General features: G+C 31.9%; 2 protein-coding genes and 1 pseudogene across 2 annotated transcripts in view; 1 reads left to right on the top strand and 2 right to left on the bottom strand.

Moving 5' to 3' along the window:
* Positions 1-26933, top strand: part of LOC105766491 (proton pump-interactor 1-like) — a 97053-nt pseudogene that overhangs the window by 16212 nt on the left and 53908 nt on the right.
* On the bottom strand, positions 19135-22179 carry LOC128040987 (disease resistance protein At4g27190-like). The gene is made up of 4 exons (XM_052630223.1): positions 20684-22179; positions 20513-20609; positions 20044-20136; positions 19135-19341 (listed from the first exon to the last, which is right to left on the bottom strand). Exons 1-2 carry the CDS (start codon positions 21577-21579, stop codon positions 20597-20599), a joined length of 909 nt encoding a protein of 302 aa, XP_052486183.1. The 5' UTR covers positions 21580-22179; the 3' UTR covers positions 19135-19341; positions 20044-20136; positions 20513-20596.
* The window catches only part of LOC128040986 (probable disease resistance protein At1g52660), a 38704-nt gene continuing 34203 nt past the window's right edge, over positions 22433-26933 (bottom strand). The window contains exons 2-3 of the mRNA XM_052630222.1: positions 24129-24160; positions 22433-23632 (exon numbers count right to left, since the gene is read on the bottom strand). Coding sequence (XP_052486182.1) covers positions 22567-23622 — 1056 coding nt within the window. The 5' untranslated portion in view covers positions 23623-23632; positions 24129-24160 and the 3' untranslated portion in view covers positions 22433-22566. The remainder of the gene's footprint in view (positions 23633-24128; positions 24161-26933) is intronic.

Here is a 26933-nt window from a genome sequence, read left to right as displayed (position 1 = left end):
TAGAGTATGAAGCTTGGAACTATGTTAAACAACTTTTGCTAGCCGATTTTAAGTAAAAACGAGTAAATTGACATAATCGGTAAAAATACCTAATGTTCATAAGTAAGTGTTAGATTGAGAATTTGATATTTCCATAGAAGGGAAAAATGTTCAGCATGTCATAAAACATAAGAATAAGGGATGAAGTTTAATTTCCGAGCTTTGGGACAAAAGTGTAAATATGCAAAAGTTTAAGGAAAAACTTAATTTTGTTAAAGTTCAAGTCAAGGACTGTTTTGATGAATGTGAGTATTAAATAAGCTAAATTTGCTATTATAGATCAAGAAGAACTAAATTTGGAGTTAGATCGGGGAAAGAAAAATGTTGAGGACTAAAGTGCTAGATTTGATCATATTTTGTACCGATGTAAGTTTACGGTAAATAAATGCAATATTTTAATAATAATTATTAATGCTGTTATTTTTCAGCAATTATGTATTTATTTCATGAAAATATCTAATGTTGACTCAAGTATTAGATGACAGAGAATTAGTGATAAAAGCCCCGTTGAAACATTGGGAATGTAATGGATACAAATGTCATGACATTTGGGGAATGAGATCCCATGTAAGACCATGTCTGGGACATGGCGTTGGCACCAAGATGAGAGGTCCCATTTAAGACCTTGATGGGACATTGCATTGGCACTAAGATGAGAGGTCCCCCATAAGACCATGTCTGGGAGATGTCAATGGCACCTATATGAGAACTCTCATGTAAGACCATATCTGGGATATGGCATTGGCAATACAAGAAACATCTCATGGAAGACTATGTCTGGGACATAGCTTTGGCTATAATATTCAGACAGGAGACCCGAGTATCCTTAGTATTCCAAGTGATTCAACGGGCTAGTAAATAGACGATGTTACATGAAAGTTCAGGTAAAAGCCTAATAGACAAGTTCAGGTGAGTTAATAAGATTAAGAGTATCTCAGTTATCAGTTGAGAAAAGAAATTTCAGCAAGGAATGAGTAAGTTATAAACATGAATTGTTTAAGCAGGCAAGTAAGTAAACGAGTAAGAGAGTAAGTAAAGAAGATATATGAGTCTAGTTTCAGGGAAAATTGACGGATCTAAATTCGAGTTTCGTAACTCGAGTTATAAAAAATTTAGTGACTATTATGCAGGTGGACATTTTATTGTGGATAGTGAAATAAATCATTTTGACTTGTTTAAGTAATCGAAAAATTTTAAATGTTCCTGGTTTGGACCCGAATCGATTTCATTGCATGTTTTAGGGTCTCGAGGATCCTTTTTAGGAACATATTGATTAAATGTGATTGAATTAATTTTAAAAGAAAATTTTTATGCTCTGAATTAGTAAGTTAAGTTAGGTAACGCTTCGTGCTCGATTCCAACAATGGTCTCGGGTAAGGGGTGTTATAAGGAGCCCATCCATCCGTCACACCAATAAGTGAGCATATATCACTTTTTAGAATAGGCAATCATGCTGCCAAAAATAATACGGTATTCTGCCAAAATCAATAAGTCTAGTTAAGCCACCCATATTAGATATGTGGTTAAACCACAAATTAAGTTATCCCGAGTTGCCCAACAACGATGGCTTATAAATATCAGCATGCAGTTAAACTGCCAAAACACTTCCTCCACCACATCATCATTCCACCCCAATGCACATGTCAAAACATTTTACATACTCAGATGCACATAAATGGATCATGCTTAAATAGATTCTCAAATTACAGATCAGAAGCATAAACTATACCACAGACATGCTCTTGAATGTTACATGTACAATGTCAATATTGAATAATATGCTTGAAAAACCACATTAATAGAAACAAAATATCAAATTTCGTATCCAGAATGCATACATAACACATTTCGGAACCTACAAAGTGACTAATTTCAAATCGCACTTCAAATACAACCTTGACAGAATTTTACAAAAAATGGGCCCACATGACGTAACTGCCCAACCCGTGTGGCCTACATGGCCTAGCACATAGCCTAACACACACCCATGTAGCCCACACGGCCCAAATAACCCAGCCCGTATGACCCACATAACCTGGCACATGGTTGTGTGACGTCGATAGTGGGTTTTTCAACATCGTGTCGTTTGTTATTTTTGATATTTTCGTTACACACCTAGTTGATTTTCGATGCTAACACCACTACGAGGATTTCAGTACCTAAACTGACATTTTATAACGTAAGAATTATTAGTAATATGCTAAATCCAAGTCACTAATTCAATCGCAAATGCTAAACAGTTAGCCTAAGCAACCGAATCAACCTCCAATTGAAAACTTTAATCACTTACCCTTGCAAAAACAACAGCCCTTTCCCGCACTTAAATCGCTAGAGACAATTCAAGAGTCTGTCGATCTTCTCCTAACAACACATTGCAAAGATCAAAATTGAAACCATCAATCACTTGAAAGATTAACCCAACACCACATTTATATAAAACAAGTAACCAACACTTACCCGAAGGAATAACAGAGATTCAACAGCGTACCAATAGAATAACACAAAAGAAAAATAGTAGAGCAAAGATGAGAAAGGAAGGTAGCAAAACTACTAAAGCAAAAAAAAAAAAAGAGGAAGAAATCAAATGTAAAAAGAAAAGGGACAAGAAAAAGTGAACAATGTGGGAAGAAGTGAGCAACAGAATGAGGAGAATTTTGGGGAAATTTTCCCCACTCAATTTGATTAGTTATCCTTATAAAAAAAATTTCTCAGAGTTTAAAAACAAAAATAATTCAACTTTACATACATAAGATTCAAACACAAGACCTCTAAGTAAACTAAAGCCTTACCACTAAACTAGTAAACTCATTCTTATCATCAATTGAGAAAAAATAATATATAAGCTAGATGTTCAGAGATGGAAGTTAGGACAAAAATAATGAAAATTTAAGGGAAAAAAATTGAACGCAAGACCTTAGACACATCCAAAGCACTTAACCACTAAACCAAATAAATTTACTTAACATAATTTTCACAATCTTAACTCAAAAACAGAACGTGACCACTCTTGGTTTCACTAACCCAATTTCTACTAACTTGGTTTCTGGGATGTGACAAAAATTGTTATCATACCAGCCAAAGTAAGCGCAACTTAACAGTCAGGTGACCAAAATATTTTTCTAGAAACATTAGTGACCAAATTGTATCTTATTTTAGTTAAGTGACCAAAATGAAAATTGGACCTTTTTTGAGTGACTAATGGTGTAGTTTAACCTAAATTCTTTTAAAAACTTTAGTTTAAATTTTTTATGTTATTAGTTTAACTTTTTTAAAAATTATAAAATAAAAGTTAGTGTTGAATGTGATAAAGGACCATTATAATATTTAATTTTGACATCATATCAAAATAAGTTTATAATTAATTGTTATATGTATTATATAAATTATTTTTAAAATAAATATTTTAGAAGGCTATTTTGAGACGTAATATATATATATATATATATATATATGTATATTAAGATAAAATCATGTTAATTTTTAAGGAAGAAAAGAAAACATTTATTTATAGGGGAAATAAATCTTTGTAGTCGTTTTAGTATAATTTTAATATTTCATGATTGATTCTTTCACAGATGCCACCTTTCAAGGTAGATTGACAATGTTTTGAAAAGTTGTCATTTCCAAAGAGGAATCTGATTTGCATTACTTTGGTAGACTTGAATTTCATATGGTCCATGTGTCCTTCGCTCCAACTATTCAAAACAACTCAATATCCAATCCTGTATTTATTTAAGCAACCTTTCTTTCATTCCTTTCACTTGAAACTCAAAACGAAATTACTTTCTTCAGATTCTCTTTATAGCAATGCCTTCCAATTCCTCCTTAAAATTATCTCTCAAACTATTAACTTTAAAGAAATTCTTGTAATGGAAGACAAACATTTTTCCCAGTTGATGCACAATTTTACAATTCACAAAAATAACGATAAATTTCTTTGATTCTAACACTGAATTATCTTCAATGCACCTAATACATTCCATGACTATAAATTTGTACATCATATTTTCTCTATCATACAAAAGTAGGGGTTTAGTGTGTTTTGAATTTTGGAATCACCATGTTGATATTGGTTTATGTCTTGTTTGCAATATATCTTGCCTCTTTGATGCTAGAGAATTTAGCAAAGTCAAATTTGCACCCTTTAGCTGTCAACTTGCTTGATAGGAAATTATTTATAAAAGACAATATAGTAGGATTGATAGGAAATATATAATCCTTTTATTATAGTTCATTTAGATCATATAATATGTTTTCAATTTATTTTGCTACTCTTTGTATATTATTTAAATTTTAATGATATCAATTTATAATATCTTATTTATTGTTTACAGTATGAGCCATATCTTCTAGTGAATTAATCCTCTTTTGATTTTGAAGTTGGTGTCTATAAATAAAAATGAAATAATATTATAAGAACACTAATGAAATAATACAACCAATAAAACTGATATTTTAATATAAATTGATTACCATTTAACTGAATTCTTAAATAATTTAAAAAAAACAATCAAGTGTATAATTAACATGGAGAACATTTTCAAACATTAGTGAATATTTTAATTTAATAAAATCAATTACAAATTGAATAGTTAATTTTAAAAATTAATTTTATAGTGCAAAATTTAAATTTCTAACAAATTGGTTTATTTTTAACATAGAGGCTGATGTGGCCGTTAGTTGTCTAATGGTCAACATTAACCTCTGACATGACAGTCCAAATGAATTTAAATACTAACATAACATTATTTTCTTTTATATACCACGTCAGCAAATGATTTTAAAATTATTAAAAAAATAATAAAAACCCTAAACATACACGAACACAAATTTCATATTCAAATTGATACAATTGCAAAAATCAAGAACCACAAACATAGAGTTGAGATGAACCATAGTTATTAATGAGAGCCAAAACATAAAATCCTATATTGAACATAAATCCATGAAACACAATACTTTCCTTGCCATCAAAGTTTTCTCAAGAAAATCAATGAAGGATCTGAGATGAAGCATAGTTATTAATGAGAGCCAAAACATTGCTCGTCAAACGTGTGATCTTAATAATTCGTTTCCTCACCATCATCTTTGCATACCCATTCATGGCCCTGCTTGAGAATCCATCCATGCAAGTATCTTCATCCGTTAGGGCAGCATTAACCTAGGTTTGAAGATCACTCATGACTCATGGGCACAAAGTTGGAGCATCTGATATGAAAAAAATTTACATATAGATTTTTGGAGCTCTTTGATAGAGTCATCGATCAGTTTGATGCAATCCGCATGGCGGAAGTGACCTGAGGTTTCAAGCATGGGTTCTGGTGACTTTTTGCATGAGCTTAGATGTAGATTTGTTGGCTTTGAAGCTGATGAGGAGGGCGGTGTGAGAAATCCCCAAAATCTTCAAAATTAAAAACCCTAAATAAAAATTCCTAAAATCAAAATCCCCAAAATCAAAACCCTTACTCAAAATCCCCAAATTAGATCACCCAAAACCCAAAATCCCCAAAATCCACAACCCTAGACAATTTATGGTGATATTAGAAATAAATGCAAAAGAAAATAAATATTTATTTTTGAAAATAAAAACAGCTCAACCTCAAGAGACCAAACACACAAACATGATAAATAATCTCCACGAAAGAAATTTATACGCGCACGTGGTGTCAAGAAAGTTAGATTTAGGAAAACCCTAAAATTTTTAGAAACTCTTCAAATGCGACAAAAGAATCTTCCATCTAAATCAAGAAAAAAACTGGAAAAAGAAAAATTGAACAAACAAACTGTACAGAAATCGGTTTGCAAATGATATGCGATGGATTCAATAAAGAAATAAAAGGATTTGAAGAGAGAAACTTACCGATTAAGAAAAGAGAGAATTAGCAATGATCTATTTTAATAATTTTTTATGCCCATCCCCCGAACCCCAATCTTGCTTACCTCCTCCTGCATCAAACATTCCCAAATCTCATTTCTGACAGCTTCTTCTCCAACTAGTTCTGATGTTGGCAGTAGCAACCCAGCACTTGGACCATCCATGGCAAGACCTTCAGAGGCATTAGGAGCGTTATCAAGAAATTCCTTCATTTCTCGAGTCTTTTCATCAACCAGCTTCCCGTTGCAAGCACGACAGAGATATCTCCCGTTACTGACTTTGTTTTCAACAACTTGTGCTTCCTTAATCATCTCTTTCACAGCTTTCAACCAATTTTCAACTCTCTTCTTCGGTATCTTCCCCAGAGGACGAAGAAGCTCTTCTTTCAATTGCAGCTCTGTATCTTCCATTTTGCAAATCAACTCATCTCTCATCCTCTTGAAGTTTCTCACATAATCATTGAGCTTTCTGAGATATTGCAAGTATTTACAAGCCGGAGTTCCGAGACAATTTGCAATGCCAAGAACAGGCTGTACGTACTCCATTGCTATGTCCCTGCAACGCAATCATATATAACAGTAGCAGATAATAAAAATCTGTGAATGTATTGGCTTTTTGATATGTCAGTGTAAGCATGAATGCAAGTTTCAAGCAATGGCGTTTATTAGATGGAGCTATGGATGGGTGGCAGACAGAAACACAATGAAATTTGTATATCCAGAATTAACCTCTCAATGTATAGAAAATGCAGGATTCAAGTGTGCAACAGAATATTAAGAGGTAAAATGTTCAACAGTGTGCGATTTCAACATTATATTGCTTCTGGATAGCTCTTTTGGTATTAATTTCTAACTATATTATTATTTTTAAATCTTAATGTTTCCAGAAATTTTACATAGAAATTAAAAATATTATGTCTTTTACAATAATTTCCTAACTTTTATTGGAAATAAAACTATGGTTGTAGTTTTGTCTCACCTTAAATCATTTTGATTAATATAAATATTTTAATAAAAATATTTAGAAGGTTATTTTGGGTAGTATATATATATATATATATATATATTAGAGAAGAATACGAGAATAGAAGGAATGGTAAGAGAGGGAAAATGTTTAAAAAGTGGAGGCAGTTTGATTTCTTATTTACCTTTGCCTCTCAGTCTCCATGCTCTTCCATCATTCCTTTTCTCCTCTCTTTTGCACTATCCTCCCCCCTACTTCTTTCCCACCAACCCTTCGATCTTTCTCTTCAACATCATCACAAATATACATCAAATTTTATTAATATGGAGAAATTAGATTTATAAAAATAAAAAAAATAAACAAAACCATAAATGGTTCATACCTCTTATCCTCCACGGGGGTTGAAGCGAAGAACATTTTTAAAGTATGGATGGTCATTTCTCTCCAACGATTCCCACCATTCTGTGCTTGACCTGATGGTAAGAGAAGGTGGAGCATATGCAAATGGTATAATTTTTATTAAGTGTTTATTACTTTTGATATCACAACTAAATTATTATTTTATAACTTTTTAAAATTTAGGTTTTTCCCTGTATTGATTTTTCGCTGCATTATCCAAACCCATTTTTGAACAATTGGTATTAAAATCAGGTTTTGCTCTATCTATAAGTATAAATAGATAACCAAAATAAAATTCTCTTCTTCTTGAATGATTTGATTACATAGAAAGTGACATTCTTTAGATCTTATACATATTTTTGTGTTATATATGAGAATGAATGCGATATTATATATTTATTATCTAATTGTTTGCTTTGTCAATGTTATGGTTCTCAGGAAATAGACCGTGGACTATCATCTTCATGTAGGATTGTTTTTTTAATTCATAGAATTCTTGATCCGAAAACGGACATAAGGGTTAAATGTAGTTCTACCAAAAGGAGTCTATGATGAGGAAAAGATAGAGCGATGGCAGTTGAAGACCTAAAGAATACCTTGTGGCCAATAACTATGTAATTTTATTTTTTTTCTTTTATTTTCTAGAATAAAACCATGGAAACCTTGGTTGACAATTTTATTTTAATTACTCACCTCCTTATATTTTTGTTTTATAATTGATTTTGATATTTATATCATGTAATGTTACAATTGTGATATATATATATATATATATATATATGAGATGATCCGCAGTTGATCGATTAAAAAAAATTAGAAGTGTGGTAATGAGAAAATGCATGTGTTGTATTGTTCTATTCACTCCTTTAGGTTATTCGATTACCGTGAGAAATGTGGTATTAGAAGGCTTGGTTTTTAAGTGGTCAACTTTGATTCACCTTCCTTTCCTAAGACCCTACCTGGTGCACGGTTCACATTCACTTATTCAGTTTTCCCTCAAAGGAAAAACTATAGAGAATCAAAATTGTTTGTTTTATGATTGATTGATTCTTATGAATAAATGAATGTGAATATTGTAAAATTGTCATAGCATGTCATGCATATATGGGAAGCATGTCATATAAATTAGATAAGAATGTCACTAGGACTATTGTATGATCATTTTTTAAACATGAGATAAAAGACCTTTCATATTATTTTAAAATATTGAGTGGGAGAAGGTCCTTTAACAAGACCTGCGACCTCTATTGATGGTATTAAATGATAGCATGATAAAAGAAAAAACAATTGTCCCAAGATAAGCTTTATCATGTGGGTTCACTAGATAAGATTTACTTTTCAGGATAAGTAGTTGTGCATGAATCTTAGTGAAATTGTCCCAAGATGACTCATAAATGAAAGCATGTTCATGATGGGTGTTGAGTCAATGGTTACATACTTAAAATCTTCTCTTATGAAATAGTTTCCCAAAAAACAATATTTAAGCTAGAGACGATGGCTAAACGTTAAACGATCGTTGGTTCCTATGGAGTCTTGAGAATTAAGATTCATGAACTGATTGGATGTATTCCATGTTCTTACTAGTTAATCATGGACCCCAAAACGACATGATTGATGGATGTGAAAATGATCATAGAAACAAAAAAAAATTATTTTCAAGGTTTTAATACAAGACGCATGCATCATACTGCATTCTTGATATGTTACTGAAATGAAAATATTTGCTTAATACAAATATAGTAATTAATGAATCTTTATTTTTTTTTCAGTTCAAATATGTCTTATAATCCTCTTATTAACATTTTTACTAAGAAAATTTTAAATAGGGATAATTTTTGTGAATGGTAAGGGTTCTTAAGGTGAAATATTTTTTGCGTGATGATTTCCTACAGTCGACATTAGGGAGCAAAACTTCTTTTATTAGGAGGAGCATTTGGGTGGCGAAAGGCCTACTCGTCAAAGGTTGTAGTTGGCTGATGGGGAATGAGAATGAGATTTTAGTTTGTGACATGTCATGATGCTCTAGTGATCGACCATTTCTGGTGGAGTTACAACGAGTCAATGGTATTAATTAGGTTGCTGATTTGATTGACACAAATATGAATATGTGGAATGAGGATGTTGTTCTATCAACGTTTGATGCCTTAGAGGCTCGTACGATCCTCTTCATTCCTTTGCCGCAGTAGGGGGCCTCTGACAGTTGCATTGGTGCTTAGAAGGTTCTCGAGAGTACACGGTTCGGAGTGGCTATTGACTCCTTTTGCATGGTTTTCCTAGTTCGATGAAGGACAAGTACATTAATGTGGGTCAAGACATCAATGACATTTATAGAACTCCTTGGCAGATTCCTGCATAGGAAAATATCCAAATTATAGTGTCAAAATTCCTAAACAACTATGTGTCTACCAATGCTTATCTTTTCATGCAACACCTTCGAGGTGACTCGATGTGCCCTCGATGTGGTGCGTGTGGTGAAACATCTCTTCATGCTTGTCGTGATTGTCCATTTTTGCTCTCAGTTTGGTTGAGCCTTGGTTTCACTTGGCATGTGGATGAGGTTAACGACTCCTTGCGTTGTTGGGATTTGCTTTGTGGTAGTTCTCCTGCACAACGTCTAACAATAATTGTCACCATTTAGGCAGTTTGGTATTTGAGAAATCTTTTGGTGCATGAGGGCAAGTGACAATAAAATTCAGAGCTTCGTACCGTTATTTTGGGTCATGTCTGAAGGCTGGGATGCTTACTCGATGTGCATGGTCGACGGAAGGACTCAACCTTCCGAACATGGTGACTGTCAGTCGAGCCTTGTATGCGACTCAATTTTGATACCGGGTTTCATAGGGACTTGGGGGGTTGGACGTGCGGGGGTCATGACTTTGAATCATTTAGGCCTTCTAATGTGGGCAACCTGCTTCTGGACGGAGTATGTTTCAACCCCTTTGGCAGCGAAGGCATGGGTGAGTGTGGAAGAGATTTGATTCGCAAGGGAGATGGGGTTTGGTTCTGTGGAGATTGAAGGGGACTCTCTGGTGGTTATTATGAAACTTCGCTTTCCTCGCCTTGATCGCTCAGATATCAGTTCATATGTTCTAGAGGCTCAACCCTAAACCTTCCGTATTTATCTCCAAATAAATTTTTTATATTTCATATATTTTAAAAATATATTTATTTTTTTCTGATTTTCAATTGTTTTAAGCTTTTCTGAAAAATTTGAAATTCTTGTATTTTTTCTTTTTCTTTTGTATTTTTATTTATTTTAAAAAGAGAAATATGTTTTTATTTTGAAAATTTTATACAACTTTCCATTTTTTTATTTGTTAAAATTTTATAGATTTTATTTGTTTTCTTTGAATTTTTGAACTTAAAAAATGTAAATAGTTTTTCAATTTTAGGAATTTGCTATAAATTTGCATATTTTTATTTTTAAAAAATTGAGAAAATTCTCAATTATTATTATTATTTTATTGTTCTCATTTTTTTAGAATTTATTTTGAGAAAATAAGAATTGAATCACGTGATATGCTGAGAGCACGCCACATCATCTTTTTTTAATGCAGTTAATAGGTAAGGCAAAGTGATTCTTAGTTAGAAACTCCGTGTACAAAATTGGTACAAAAAATTCTTTAAGTATCAAAGTGATAATTGAGCACAATTTTTAAGGGTAAATAGTGCATTAACCCTTTTAGAAATAGTATAATTTAACTTAATAAATTTAATTATTACCACATGAAATTTTAAAATTTAAAAAATTAAAAATTAAAAATAATCAAATTAAAATATAAAAATTAAATACACAACGTAATACAAAATTAATAATAAAATTTAACTGATTAAATTATATATAGTGTTTCATCAAGTCTTACTTTTTATTTATTTTAACTGATTAAATTTAACTGATTAAATTATATAATAAAGTTTTTTGTTTATTTATTTTATTTTTATTTTTGGAATAGAATGATTGTTGAAAGAAGAAATAATGATATTTAAACTAAATTTTTATTTTATTTAAAAAGAAATTGTGGTATTTATTTATAATGATAAAGGTAATTTATCACTTTAAATTTTCAATACCTTTGCTATCTAAAATACCATTTTGAATATAATTAATTTATCAATTGATATTTAAATTATATATATATATTTTTATCTTGATATTTAAAGTTTTTTTTCTCACAAGTGGTTTATAAACTACTTTTGTTTTCCTAAGTTGATACTTTTGTTAGTCAAATAGTAAGTCAAACCGTTAAATCCATTTAAAAAAGGTTTAACTCATAAATTGGTACCTAAACTCTATCATTTTTCTCATTTTGGTACTGAATATTTTTTTGGTTAAAAGTACTACCTAAACTATATTTTCCCCAAGATGGTACTTTTGTTGTTAAGCAAACTGTTAAGCCTATTTCTTTTTAAAATAATCAATTAAAACTTTTCATGTAAAAAAAGATAAAAGATAATATTTTCTTTATCTAAATTTAAAATATTAAAATTTCATAAAATTAGAAAATAGAGAGAACTGGTTCAATTGGTTTCTTTAGCTTGGTTCAACTTATTTGTATTGGCTCACAAGTCAACCAATTCAACTCCTATCTCTAGACCGATTTAATATCCAATTGACTGATCTGGTATAATTTTTAAAACACTAGTTTTGATAGATGAAAAACTTTTTCGATCCTATCAGGTCGAGCAAGTATGCAATGAAATTTGAAAACAAAATTAATTGCAAGCGTTTTAACCATGTTGGCCAAATTTTAACATTGTTGGCATTGCTAAATATTATAAAGGAGTATAACAATCCATACCCGGTCTAGATGACAAGGCCAAGCCTGGAGGGTTACAACGAACTATAATAATAAAGCAACTTCATAACTTAGCTTTAAAATCCTTTGGAGTCATTTAAGATTTAAAAAACTAACAAGGCAAGAAAGTTGGTTTATCGTCCAACTAAATTGAAAATACGAATAACAACTAACAATACTAGTACTACTAAACAGTTTAAAATAGTGAAACTGAGCTTCCCATCCACCGACTCGTCTAAGCCTGTGATTTACCTGTAATTCATTCAACAACAAAATGATTTAATATCTCATAAAGAAACCAACAATATACATATTCAATAGAGTGTGGATTAAACCAGTAGATGTCCAAGTGCAAATGCCGATTTAGACTTAGGAAATAGCTCATTCATTTACGAATCAAAACCATACAGACCGATATCAAATCAAACTATAATCAGATACAGAACAGAACAGAACATATGCAATTTTCTTAATCCCAGCCGTTACACACCATCTCCGACAAACCTAACACATGAAATAAGGTACTTATAACCCATCCAACCCTACACACCATATATGGTCAGTCTGACACATTTCAAAAATTGCAGTCTAGCTGCCAGATCAGAGTACATATGACAGTGATTTAATCATTATGTCAGAACAGAATACTTCCTTCTTGCTCAATTTCCACCCAATGCATATGCAGACTTCACATGACAGTTAATACAGATGCGAATATTCAGATGCAATTCATGCTTGAATACAGTAGATCGATACTATTAATATAGGTCATACACAATACACACGTAGATTATTAGTACTCAATTTCAGATCATAGAATAACAATTTATACAATTTAATTCAGTTCATACGGCCTCACAGAAGGCTTGTATTCATTTCAAACGAAGTTCGGGAAATGAAAAAATTTCGTAAACTGACCCACACACCTGTGTAGCCCCACACAGCCTGGCACATGCCTGTTTGCTTGCCTGTGTGTCTTACATGGCCTAACACACGGCTGTGTCATCAATCCGTGTGATCCGTGTAATATTATAAGAACACTAATGAAATAATACAACCAATAAAACTGATATTTTAATATAAATTGATTACCATTTAACTGAATTCTTAAATAATTTAAAAAAAACAATCAAGTGTATAATTAACATGGAGAACATTTTCAAACATTAGTGAATATTTTACTTTAATAAAATCAATTACAAATTGAATAGTTAATTTTAAAAATTAATTTTATAGTGCAAAATTTAAATTTCTAACAAATTGGTTTATTTTTAACATAGAGGTTGATGTTGCCGTTAGTTGTCTAATGGTCAACATTAACCTCTGACATGACAGCCCAAATGAATTTAAATACTAACATAACATTATTTTCTTTTATATACCACGTCAGCAAATGATTTTAAAATTATTAAAAAATAATAAAAACCCTAAACATACACGAACACAAATTTCATATTCAAATTGATACGATTGCAAAAATCAAGAACCACAAACATAGAGTTGAGAACACAATCTACAGTACCTTAAAAACTTGTGCCCTGTTTGAAAACCATAAAATCCCATATTGAACATAAATCCATGAAACACAATACTTTCCTTGCCATCAAAGTTTTATCAAGAAAATCAATGAAGGATCTGAGATGAAGCATAGTTATTAATGAGAGCCAAAACATTGCTCGTCAAACGTGTGATCTTAATAATTCGTTTCCTCACCATCATCTTTGCATACCCATTCATGGCCTTGCTTGAGAATCCATCCATGCAAGTATCTTCATCCGTCAGGGCAGCATTAACCTAGGTTTGAAGATCACTCATGAGCACAAAGTTGGAGCATCTGATATGAAAAAAATTTACATATAGATTTTTGGAGCTCTTTGATAAAGTCGTCAATCAGTTCGATGCAATCCGCATGGCGGAAGTGACCAGAGGTTTCAAACATGGGTTCTGGTGACTTTTTGCATGAGCCTAGATATAGATTTGTTGGCTTTAAAGCTGATGAGGAGGGCGGTGTGAGAAATCCCCAAAATCTCCAAAATTAAAAACCCTAAATAAAAATTCCTAAAATCAAAACCCTTACTCAAAATCCCCAAAATCAAAACCCTTACTCAAAATCCCCAAATTAGATCACCCAAAACCCAAAATCCCCAAAATCGACAACCCTAAAAAATTTATGGTGATATTAGAAATAAATGCAAAAGAAAATAAATATTTGTTTTTGAAAATAAAAACAGCTCAACCTCAAGAGACGAAACACACAAACATGATAAATAATCTCCACGAAAGAAATTTATACACGCACATGGTGTCAAGAAAGTTAGATTTAGGAAAACCCTAAAATTTTTAGAAACTCTTCAAATGCTACAAAAGAATATTCCATCTAAATCAAGAAAAAAAACTGGAAAAAGAAAAATTGAACAAACAAACTGTACAGAAATCGGTTTGCAAATGATATGCGATGGATTCAATAAAGAAATAACAGGATTTCAAGAGAGAAACTTACCAATTAAGAAAAGAGAGAATTAGCAGTGATCTATTTTAATAATTTTTTATGCCCATCCCCCAAACCCCAATCTTGCTAACCTCCTCCTGCATCAAACATGCCCAAATCTCATTTCTGACAGCTTCTTCTCCATCTAGTTCTGATGTTGGCAGTGGCAACCCAGCACTTGGACCATCCATGGCACGACCTTCAGAGGAGTTAAATGCAGTTCTACCAAAAGGAGTCCATGATGAGGAAAAGATAGAGCGATGGCAGTTGAAGACCCAAAGAATGCCTTGTGGCCAATAGGCAGTTGAAGACCCAAAGAATGCCTTGTGGCCAATAACTATGTAATTTTATTTTTTTCTTTTATTTTCTAGAATAAAACCATGGAAACCTTGGTTGACAATTTTATTTTAATTACTCACCTCCTTATATTTTTGTTTTATAATTGTTTTTAATATTTATATCATGTAATGTTACAATTGTGATATATATATATATATATATATGAGATGATCCGCAGTTGATCAATTAAAAAAAATAAGAAGTGTGGTAATGAGAAAATGCATGTGTTGTATTGTTCTATTCACTCATTTAGGTTATTCGACTACCGTGAGAAGTGTGGTATTAGAAGGCTTGGTTTTTAAGTGGTCAAATTTGATTCACCTCCCTTTCCTAAGACCCTACCTAGTGCACGGTTCACATTCACTTATTTGGTTTTCCCTCAAAGGAAAAACTATGAAGAATCAAAATTGTTTGTTTCATGATTGATTGATTCTTATGAATAAATGAATGTGAATATTGTAAAATTGTCATAGCATGTCATGCATATATGGGAAGCATGTCATATAAATTAGATAACAATGTCACTAGGACTATTGTATGATCATTCTTTAAACATGGGATAAAAAACCTTTCATATTATTTTAAAATATTGAGTGGGAGAAGGTCCTTTAACAAGACCTGTGACCTCCATTGATGGTCCTTAAATGATAGCATGGTAAAAGAAAAAAAATTGTCCCAAGATAAACTTTATCATGTGGGTTCACTGGATGAGATTGACTTTTCAGGATGAGTAGTTGTGCATGAATCTTAGTGAAATTGTCCCAAGATGACTCATAAATGAAAGCATGTTCATGATGGGTGTTGAGTCAATGTTACATACTTAAGATCTTCTCTTATGAAATAGTTTCCCAAAAAACGATATTTAAGCTAGAGATGATGGCTAAACGTTAAACGATCATTGGTTCCTGTGGAGTCTTGAGAATTAAGATTCATGAACTGATTGGATGTATTCCATGTTCTTACTAGTTAATCATGGACCCCAAAGCGGCATGATTGATGGGTGTGAGAATGATCATAGCAAAAATATATTTTATTTTTCAAGGTTTTAATACAAGACCCATGCATCATACTGCATTCTTGATATGATGCTGAAATGAAAATATTTGCTTAATACAAATATAGTAATTAATGAATCTTTATTTTTTTAGTTCAAATATGTCTTATAATCCTCTTATTAACATTTTTACTAAGAAAATTTTAAATAGGGATAATTTTTGTAAATGGCAAGGGTTCTTAAGGCGAAATATTTTTTGCGTGATGATTTCCTATAGTCGACATTAGGGAGCAAACCTTCTTTTATTAGGAGGAGCATCTGGGCGGCGAAAGGCCTGCTCGTCAAAGGTTGTAGTTGGCTGATGGGGAACGAGAATGAGATTTTAGTTTGTGACATGTCATGGCACTTTAGTGATCGACCATTTCTAGTGGAGTCACAACGAGTCAACGGTATTAATTAGGTTGCTGATTTGATTGACACAAATATGAATATGTTGAATGAGGATGTTGTTCTATCAACGTTTGATGCCTTAGAGGCTCGTACGATCCTATTCATTCCTTTGCCATAGTAGGAGGCCTTTGACAATTGCATTGGTGCTTAGAAGGTTCTCGAGAGTACACGGTTCAGAGTAGCTATTGACTCCTTTTGCATGGTTTTCCTAGTTCGATGAAGGACAAGTACATTAATGTGGGTTAAGACATCAATGACATTTATAGAACTCTTGGTAGATTCCTGCATAGGAAAATATCAAAATTATAGTGTCAAAATTCCTAAACAACTATGTGTCTACCAATGCTTATCTTTTCATGTGACACCTTCGAGGTGACTAGATGTGCCTTCGATGTGGTGCGGGTGGTGAAGCATCTCTTCATGCTTGTCGTGATTGTCCATTTCTGTGCTGCGTTTGGTTGAGCCTTGGTTTCACTTGGCATGTGGATGAGGTTAACGACTCTTTTCTTTGTTGGGTGTGGGATTTGCTTTGTGGTAGTTCTCCTGTACAACGTCTAACAATAATTGTCACCATTTAGGCAGTTTGGTATTTAATAAACCTTTTGGTGTATGAGGGCAAGCGACAATAAAATTCAGAGCTTCTTACCTTTATTTTGGGTCATGTTCGAAGGCTAGGATGCTTACTCGATGTGCATGGTTGACAAAAGGACTCAACCTTCCAAACATGGTGACTGTCGGTCGAGCCTTGTATGCGGCTCAATTTTGATATCGGGTTTCATAGGGACTTGGGGGGTTGCATGTGCAAGGGTCATGACCTTGAATCATTTAGGCCTTCTAATTGGGGCAACCTGCTTCTGGATGGAGTATGTTTCAACGCCTTTGGTAGCGGAGGCATGGGTGAGTGTGGAAGAGATTTGATTCGCAAAGGAGATGGGGTTTAGTTCGGTGGAGATTGAAGGGGACTCTCTGGTGGTTATTATGAAACTTTGCTTTCCTTGCCTTGATCGCTCAGATTCCAGTTCATATGTTCTAGAGGCTCAACCCCTAAACCTTCTGTATTTATCTCCAAATAAAAGTTTTTTTTATATTTCATGTATTTTAAAAATATATTTATTTTTTTCTGATTTTTAATTGTTTTAAGCTTTTTCTGAAAAATTTGAAATTCTTGTATTTTTTTCTTTTTTCTTTTTATCTATTTTAAAAAAAGAAATATGTTTTTATTTTGAAAATTTTATACAACTTTCCATTTTTTATTTGTTAAAATTTTATAGATTTTATTTGTTTTCTTTGAATTTTTGTACTTAAAAAAATGTAAATAGTTTTTCAATTTTAGGAATTTGCTATAAATTTGCATATTTTTATTTTTAAAAAATTGAGAAAATTCTCAATTATTATTATTATTTTATTGTTCTCATTTTTTTTAGAATTTATTTTGAGAAAATAAGAATTGACTCACGTGATATGCTGAGAGCACGCCACATCATCTTTTTTTAATGCAGTTAACAAGTAAGACAAAGTGATTCATAGTTAGAAACTCCGTGTACAAAATTGGTACAAAAAATTCTTTAAGTATCAAAGTGATAATTGAGTACAATTTTTAAGGGTAAATAGTGCATTAACCCTTTTAGAAATAGTATAATTTAACTTAATAAATTTAATTATTACCACATGAAATTTTAAAATTTTAAAATTAAAATTAAAATAATCAAATTAAAATATAAAAATTAAATACACAACATAATACAAAAATTAATAATAAAATTTAATTGATTAAATTATATATAGTGTTTCATCAAGTCTTACTTTTTATTTATTTTAACTGATTAAATTTAACTGATTAAATTATATAATAAAGTTTTTTTGTTTATTTATTTTATTTTTATTTTAGAATAGAATGATTGTTGAAGGAAGAAATAATGATATTTAAACTAAAATTTTATTTTATTTAAAAAGAAATTGTGGTATTTATTTATAATGATAAAGGTAATTTATCACTTTAAATTTTCAATACCTTTGCTATCTAAAATACCATTATTTTGAATATAATTAATTTATCAATTGATATTTAAATTATATATATATTTTTATCTTGATATTTAAAGTTTTTTTCTCACAAGTGGTTTATAAACTACTTTTGTTTTCTTAAGTTGATACTTTTGTTAGTCAAATAGTAAGTCAAATCGTTAAATCCATTTAAAAAAGGTTTAACTCATAAATTGGTACCTAAACTCTATCATTTTTCTCATTTTGGTACCTGAATATTTTTTGGTTAAAAGTACTACCTAAACTATATTTTCCCCAAGTTGGTACTTTTGTTGTTAGGCAAACTGTTAAGCCTATTTTTTTAAAAAAAATAATCAATTAAAAAATTTCATGTAAAAAAAAGATAAAAAGATAATATTTTCTTTATCTAAAATTAAAATATTAAAATTTCATAAAGATTAAAAAATAGAGAGAACTGGTTCAATTGGTTTCTTTAGCTTGGTTCAACTTATTTGTATTGGCTCTCAAGTCAACCAGTTCAACTCCTATCTCTAGACCGATTTCATATCCAATTGACTAATCCGGTATAATTTTTAAAACACTAGTTTTGATAGATGAAAAACTTTTTCGATCTTATCAGACTGAGCAAGTACATAGTGAAATTTGAAAACAAAATTAATTGCAAGCGTTTTAACCTCGTGTGGGCCAAATTTTAACATTGTTGGCATTGCTAAATATTATAAAGGAATGTAACACTCCATACTCGGTCTAGACGACAAGGCCAAGCCTAGAGGGTTACAACGAACTATAATAATAATAAAGCAACTTCATAACTTAGCTTTAAAATCCTTCAGAGTCATATAAGATTTAAAGAACTAACAAGGCAAGAAATTTGGTTTATCGTCCAACTAAATTGAAAACGCGAAAAACAACTAACAATACTAGTACTACTAAACAGTTTAAAATACTGAAACTGAGCTCCCCATCCACCAACTCATCTAAGCCTGTGATTTACCTATAATTCATTCAACAAAAATGAATTAATATCTCATAAAGAAACCAACTATATACATATTCAATAGAGTGTGGATTAAACCAGTAGATGTCCAAGTGCAAATGTCAATTTAGACTTAGGAAATAGCTCATTCATTTACGGATCAGAACCATACAGACAACTATCAAATCAAACTATAATCAGATACAGAATGGAACAAGACATATGCAATTTTCTTAATCGCAGCCATTACACACCATCTCCGACCAACCTAACACATGAAATAGGGTACTTATTACACATCCAACCCTACACAACATATAGGGTCGGTCTGACGTGTTTCAGAAATTACAGGCTAGCTGCCAAATCAGAGTACATATGACAGTGATTTAATCATTGTGTCAGAATGGAATACTTCCTTCTTGCTCAATTTCCACCCAATGCATATGCAGACTTCACATGACAGTTAATACAGATGCGAATATTCAGATACAATTCATGCTTGAATACAGTAGATCAATACTATTAACATTGGTCATACACAATACGCACGCAGATTATTAGTACTCAATTTTAGATCATAGAATATCAATTTATACAATTTAATTTAGTTCATACGGCCTCACAGAAGGCTTGTATTCATTTCAAACGAAGTTTAGGAAATGAAAAAATTTCGTAAACAGGCCCACACACCAGTGTAGCCTCACACGACCTGACACACACCTGTTTGCTTGCCCGTGTGTCTCACATGGCCTAATGCACGGCTGTGTCATCCGTCCGTGTGATCCTTATTTTGTAAACAGTGAGTTACATGACCTAAACACATGAATGAATGAATCCAATTATAATTTTTTTAATAAATATTAAGTTTTAAAAAAACAAGCATTTATTATTTTTTAAATCTTAATGTTTCCAGAAATTTTACATGGAAATTAAAAAATATTATGTCTTTTTACAATACTTTCCTAAATTTTATTGGAAATAAAACTATGATTGTAGTTTTGTCTCACCTTAAATTATTTTGATTGATATAAATATTTTAATAATAAATATTTAGAAGGTTATTTTGGGAATATATATATATATATATATATATATATATATTAGAGAAGAATAAGAGAATAGAAGGAATGGTAAAAGAGGGACAATGTTTAAAAAGTGGAGGCAGTTTGATTTCTTATTTAATCTTAACCTCTTCCTTCCATCATTCCTTTTCTCCTCTCTTTTGCACTATCCTTCTTTCCCACCAACCCTTTTATCTTTCTCTTCAACATCATCACCAAATACGCCTGAAATTTTATTAAAATGGAGAAATTAGATTTATAAAAATTAAAAAATAAACTAAACTATAAATGGTTCATACCTTTTATCCTTCCAAAGGGGTTGAAGAACATTTTTAAAGTTTGGATGGTCATCCCACTCCAACGATTCCCACCAGTCTTTCCATGACCTGATGGTAAGAGAAGGTGGAGCATATGCAAATGGCTGCCCATTGCCAACAAGGGGAACAGATGGAGGAATTCTCTTCAGTTTATCACAACTAGTAATATGGATAAGTTGGAGAGAATCACAAACCATCACTCCACTTTTGCTGCATATGCTCTTCAAATTTGGTAATACCCACAATTCCAGTTCTCTCAATTTGGGAAGATGGAATTTGATTAATGCATCACTCCCTTTTTCTTCAACTTCTGATGTTTCTGCTCCCAATATTTCTACTAGCTGGCTACAATCCTCCACCTGTATTTTTTCCAGGTTTTGGAGGTTTGGAAGCAACCAATGTGGAAGCAACGTCTTCATACTTGAGCATCTCCCTACATAAATTTTCTTAAGATGGGAAAAGGTGGTAGACGGAGCCAATGTTGATGTTGTTGCTGAACCTATTTCTGCATCTTTCATAATAAGGGCACTCAAGTTTGGCAGAACTCCAAGATCTAACACCTCGAGGCTCTGAAATGGATGAGCAGAAGAAGAGGCAAACGAGGACAGGGAAACAACACACTCTATCCCTTCACACTCCCAAACCCTACAAACCCTCAAGTCAATCGCACTTTTGAAGGAAGAATTATCATCGAATAAGTTTCTCGAATAGTCGCACTTTAAAATATTCAACTCTTGAATTTCAATTGGGTGCATAATTAACTCACCTTCCCAATTCTGGACTCCTCCAATTGTTACTGCTTTATCTCTTGTAGCAAGCATAAAAGATGAGCCCACTTGTAAATGGTACTTGATGAGATTTTTCTTACTTTGTTGCATCGAGGAGATGAACTTATTGAATTCACTGATGTCTTCGAAATGTCATGTAAAGCATTCCAACTTCTTCAATGGTTCCATCTCCTCTGCTTTTAGACTTGTTTTTTCATTTTTATGATGAAAAACCAAGTGCTGAAGGTGAACGAGTTTTGGTAAAAGTCCAGCGGGTATCCCTTTCAGAGTGAACACTTGAAGATCAAGATATCTTAGCTTTATCAGCATATCCATGCCTTCAGGTACTTCCTCAATTTCAGTCTGATTAAGGTCCAACTTCTTCAATTCTTGAAGCATCGAAAGACATGGCAGATCTCTTAATTCATTACAGCCAACAAGCAACAATGTTGTGAGGTTCTTTAGTTCAGAGATGGAATTTGGTAAACTCTCGATCCTTGTGAAGGACAAATTGAGAACACTAAGACAAGGCATGTTTGTGAAGAAAGAATATGGGATCTTCTTTATAAGGTTGTTCTGCAATAACAACGTTGTGAGCAGTTAGCATTTTGTGGGTAGCACATCTATGGAAATTTCTGATATGGAGTTATACGTAAGTGACACTTTCTCAATATCCGGACTCCATTGCTCCTTTTCTGGTAACTCTTCTAATTGCGAACCTGCTTGTATCATATATCGAGGATTCATTCTTGTGATCGACAATGCCATGTCTCTCACTGCATCATGCATTTTCACTGTTTCACTCGAGACATTTTCTAACAAGCAATTATCTTCTAATTTCTTCAAAATAACATGGCCCTTATCTTTCATTTCTTGTCTTGTACTCATATCATCTATGAATCCCTCTTCAATCCAGCACTCAATTAACCCAACCTTTCCAATTTTATAATCTTCAGGATATAATGCGCAATGTAAGAAACAATGCTGCATTTTCTCGTCTTTTAAGTGATTGAAGCTAACTTTCAAACTCTCGATCACTTTATCTTCCGCTTCTTTCACTTTCCCTATTCTCTCTTTCAATTCCCTGAGGGTGTTTTTCTAAATAAGAGGGTCATCTTCTCCTCTCAATGTACCAGCTATGACGACAATTGTAAGAGGCAGACCTGCACATTCCTTGACAACAAGCTTCAAAGTTGGCATTAAAGTTTGATTTTGCACTATGTTAGGTCCAACTTCACTCAAGAATAGTATCAATGCCTCTTCTTCCGAAAGGGGCTTCACTTTTATCACCTTACAGCCCATAGACTTACAAACTTGCTCCACACGGGTTGTCAACACCAACTTGTTCCCATTGCTGCTACTTGGCTTAGGGATCCCAATTTCTTCCAACGAGACTTCACTCCACACATCATCTAGGATTAGAACATGTTTTCCTGCTCTCTTCAGCATTTCGGACAAGATTGCTGCTCGTCTGACCTTGTTTGCTTCTTCGGGCATCTTTCCATTCAATGCACTTGCAATATCATTTTGTAACTTCACAATATTGAACTCCTTTGATATAGTAACCCAGACCACCCTTTCAAATCGTTGTTCTTTCAATAGATCATTGTGGATGTGCTTCATGATGGTCGATTTACCCACGCCGCCCATCCCCCAAACCCCAATCTTGCTTACCTCCTCCTGCGTCAAGCACGCCCAAATCTCTTTTCTGACAGCTTCCTCTCCAACTCGTTCTGATGTTTCCAGTGGCAACCCAGCACTTGGACCATCCATGGCAAGACCTTCAGAGGCTTTAGGAGCTTTATCGAGATATTCTTGCATTTCTCGAGACTTTTCATCAATCAGCTTCCCGTTGCAAGCACGAAAAAGATATCTCCCATTACTGACTTTGTTTTCAACAACTTGTGCTTCCCTAATCATCTCTTTCACATCCTTCAACCAATTTTCAACTCCCTTCTTCGGTATCTTCCCCAGAGGACGAAGAAGCTCTGCTTTCAATTGCAGTTCTATATCTTCCATTTTGCAATTCAATTCATCTCTGATCCTCTTGAAGTTTCTCACATAATCGTTCAGCTTTCTGTGATATTGCAAATATTTACAAACAGGAGTTCCGAGACAATTTGCAATGCCGACAACAGGCTCTACGTACTCCATTGCTATGTCCCTGCAATGCAATCATATATAACAGTAGCAGAGAATGAAAATCTGTGAATGTATTGGCTTTTTGATATGTCAGTGTAAGCATGAATGCAAGTTTCAAGCAATGGCGTCTATTAGATGGAGCTATGGATGGGTAGCAGGCAGAAACATGATGAAATTCTGGTCACCATTGTATATCCAGAATCAACCTCTAAAACTATATAACATGCTAGATTCAAGTGTGCAAGAGCATTACAGAATATTAAGAGGTAAAATGTTCCAACAGCATGAGATTTCAACATTATATTGCTTCTGGGTAGCTCTTTTCGTATTAATTTGTATCTATAGTAGACTATGTCTGCTGATCATCCTGTACGTCTTAAAATTGATAATCAGTAGAGGAATCATTGCTTCAGATCTTATTACCTTGACTATCTTACAAAGCTAGCTGCTATAACAGTAGCTGATAATAAAAAACAATCATTGTATAGTCATGAATGAAGCAAATGACAGAAAATGACCTTGACTGGATGCTTGAAAATTAGTGATAGACCTTGGAGATGAAAAGAAATTAAAAAGAGTGAAGAAGAAGGTGAAAATAGAAATAAGCAAAATTGTGATGGGAATTAATGGGAAAGCATGCGAAGAAGAAGAAGAAAGAGAAAATAATTAATAATTAACGGGAAAGCATAATCACATGTATAAAAAGACGAATGTTGTGGATATGAGTGAAAAATCCGTCTTTTTCTCAATTTTTTCTTTGCTGTCAGCCATTATAATTGGCATTAAATAATAATAATAATAATAATAATAATAATAATTAGGTTTAATGATAAATTTTGTCACTAACTTTTGCTTGTTTTGTCAAAATGACCCAAATTCTATTTTTGAGCTTTTCTTTAATCTAATTTTGTTTTAATATCATACATATTTCATGTGTTATTATTAATTAGATCCGAATCATACTCTTCATTATTTATTGTATGTTCTTTTTACCAACAAATATGTGTTCTAAATACTTGATTTTCACTCGTATATGCATATGATAAGATTTCTAGTGTTATTAAAACCTTTTAAAAAATTATAATTATTAGACTCCTTGATATACTCTTAAAAATAATCTAAAATTTTTCAAGCCTAATCCATTTTAGCCTAGCTCACCAACCCAGAAAAGTCCATTTGAGAGTTCATAAAATAATAAAATATTAAAAATATTTTTATATTCTTAATTAAATTTAAAAGTTTAAAATATTTTTACTATTTAAATTGAATTCGAGTTGGAACAGCTCGTGACATAAAAGCCTTGTCCAAGTCCAACTCAACTATAGAAGAAGAAACACATTTTGTTTTTACAAATTGGATTTTGAAAAATAATTTAAATGTAATTAAAATTTGAACTGAGTTTGAAAAAAAAATTTGTGGTATATTTTGTAATCTTTTGACAAAAAAATGACATCCAGGTTGATTTTATAAGTCTCTATAATATCAGTCCTAGATGTTCTTCAAGAGCATGAGACTGAGCTTTTTTATGTCGTTTTGTTTCTAATTTGTTATTGGATTCTATTAAATGATACCTTTCTTTATTTCTCATATATTTTAGTTCTTCAACAACATATTCAAGATTTTATTTTTCTAGAATTTTATATACATTTTCTATTTTATAAATGATTTTAATTTTTTATATAAAATCGAGGTCAAATTGATAAATATATATATATAAATAAATAAATTGAGGATAAAAATTGTAACACCACAAACCTGCTTTATACGTTTTGGTCGAATCTGTTCAACTTATAAAACAATACTAGCTCTTATTAATTAAAATTTGATTTTATTTGCGGAAAATATCCTTCTTAACCATTTCGATAAATTTGTCGATTATTTACTCGTAAAACACTTACGTTTGCTGTGAAAATTCTTAGTTGAGTCCGATTTTGAAAACATGGTTTGTTGCTATATAATTTAACATTTTGTAGATCGAATCTAAACCAACCAAAAATCACTATAGCAAAATAGGTTTTTAGCGGCGTTTGAATAAAAACGCCGCTATAGATCGAGCATTAGCGGCGCTTTTTGAAAAACGCCGCTAATGGCGATCTATAGCGGTGTTTTCCAAAAATTGCCGCAAAAAATTAAGCACAACGTCGTCGTTTTATTTTGAGCTTTAGTGGCATTAGTGGCGCTTTTTGAAAAACGCCGCTATAGGTCGCCATTAACGGCGTTTTCCAAGAAGCGCCGCAAAAAATTAAGCACAGCGCCACCGTTTTATGTTGAGCTTTAGTGGAATTAACGATGCTTTTTGAAAAAAGCCACTAATTCTCAATCTATTAGCGGCATTTTTCAAAAAGTGCCGCAAAAAATTAAGCACAACGCCGTCGTTTTATGTTGAGCTATAGTTAGCGGCGCTTTTTGAAAAACGCCGCAAAAAACATTTTATCTATCTATTTATTATTTAACTAGTTTATTTATATTAATTAAAATAAAATTTATTTTTAATTGAATATTTAAATTCTTCAGAAAAAAATAATGACACATAGAAAAAATTTGAAAGTAAAAACATAGAAAAATATTTGTTAAAAATGAAAAAAATTAAAATACTATTATTTAAAATAATTTTAAAGTTTTTTGAGTACATGACTAATTGTTTTTAATTTATATATTAAATAATTTCTTATATATCGTAAAAGAGATAGTATTAATTTTAAAATATTGAATTAATTATCATTATAGTTTAGGGTTTATGATTTAGGGTATATGGTTTAGGGTTTAAGGTTTATGAGTTACTATTTTAAGGTTTATGGATTACGGGTTTAGGGATTATGGTTTATGGTTTATGGTTTAAGGGTTGGGATTTAAGGTTTAGGGGTTAGGGGTTAAGGTTTAAGGGTTAGATGTTTAGGGTTTAGGGTTTATGTTTTATGATTTAGGGTTTAAGGGATAGGGGTTAGGGATTTAGGGTTTAGATTAATTAATATTTTTAATTTATATATTAAATAATTTCTTATATAGTTGTAAAATAAATAATTTTAATTTTAATTTATTAAAATTGTGATTATAGTTTAAATTATTTAAGAGATAATAGATAAACTTTATATATATTAAATGATTTAGGATTTAATGTTTACTTGATTTGTTAAATGATGAAATTTTATACAATCAATTAATGCTTTTATATTTTAAAATATTTAATCTAAACCATTTGATATATTTAAATATTAGATTTAAAAAATTGATAAAAAAAGTAATGATTGATATGGATAGGTAACTATCTATTTTGGATAGGACAAAATTATAACAAATAAAAATGAAATACAAAAACTAAAAAT

The sequence above is a fragment of the Gossypium raimondii genome, chromosome 5 (genome assembly GCF_025698545.1).
Source record: "Gossypium raimondii isolate GPD5lz chromosome 5, ASM2569854v1, whole genome shotgun sequence".
NCBI lineage: Eukaryota > Viridiplantae > Streptophyta > Magnoliopsida > Malvales > Malvaceae > Gossypium > Gossypium raimondii.
Note: the sequence above shows the minus strand (reverse complement) of the source record. Positions and strands in the feature narration are given on the sequence as shown.

Coding starts and splice junctions, on each gene's coding strand:
- LOC128040987 (XM_052630223.1), bottom strand. CDS start 21,579: ATGCAACAAAGTAAGAAAAATCTCATCAAGTACCATTTACAAGTGGGC.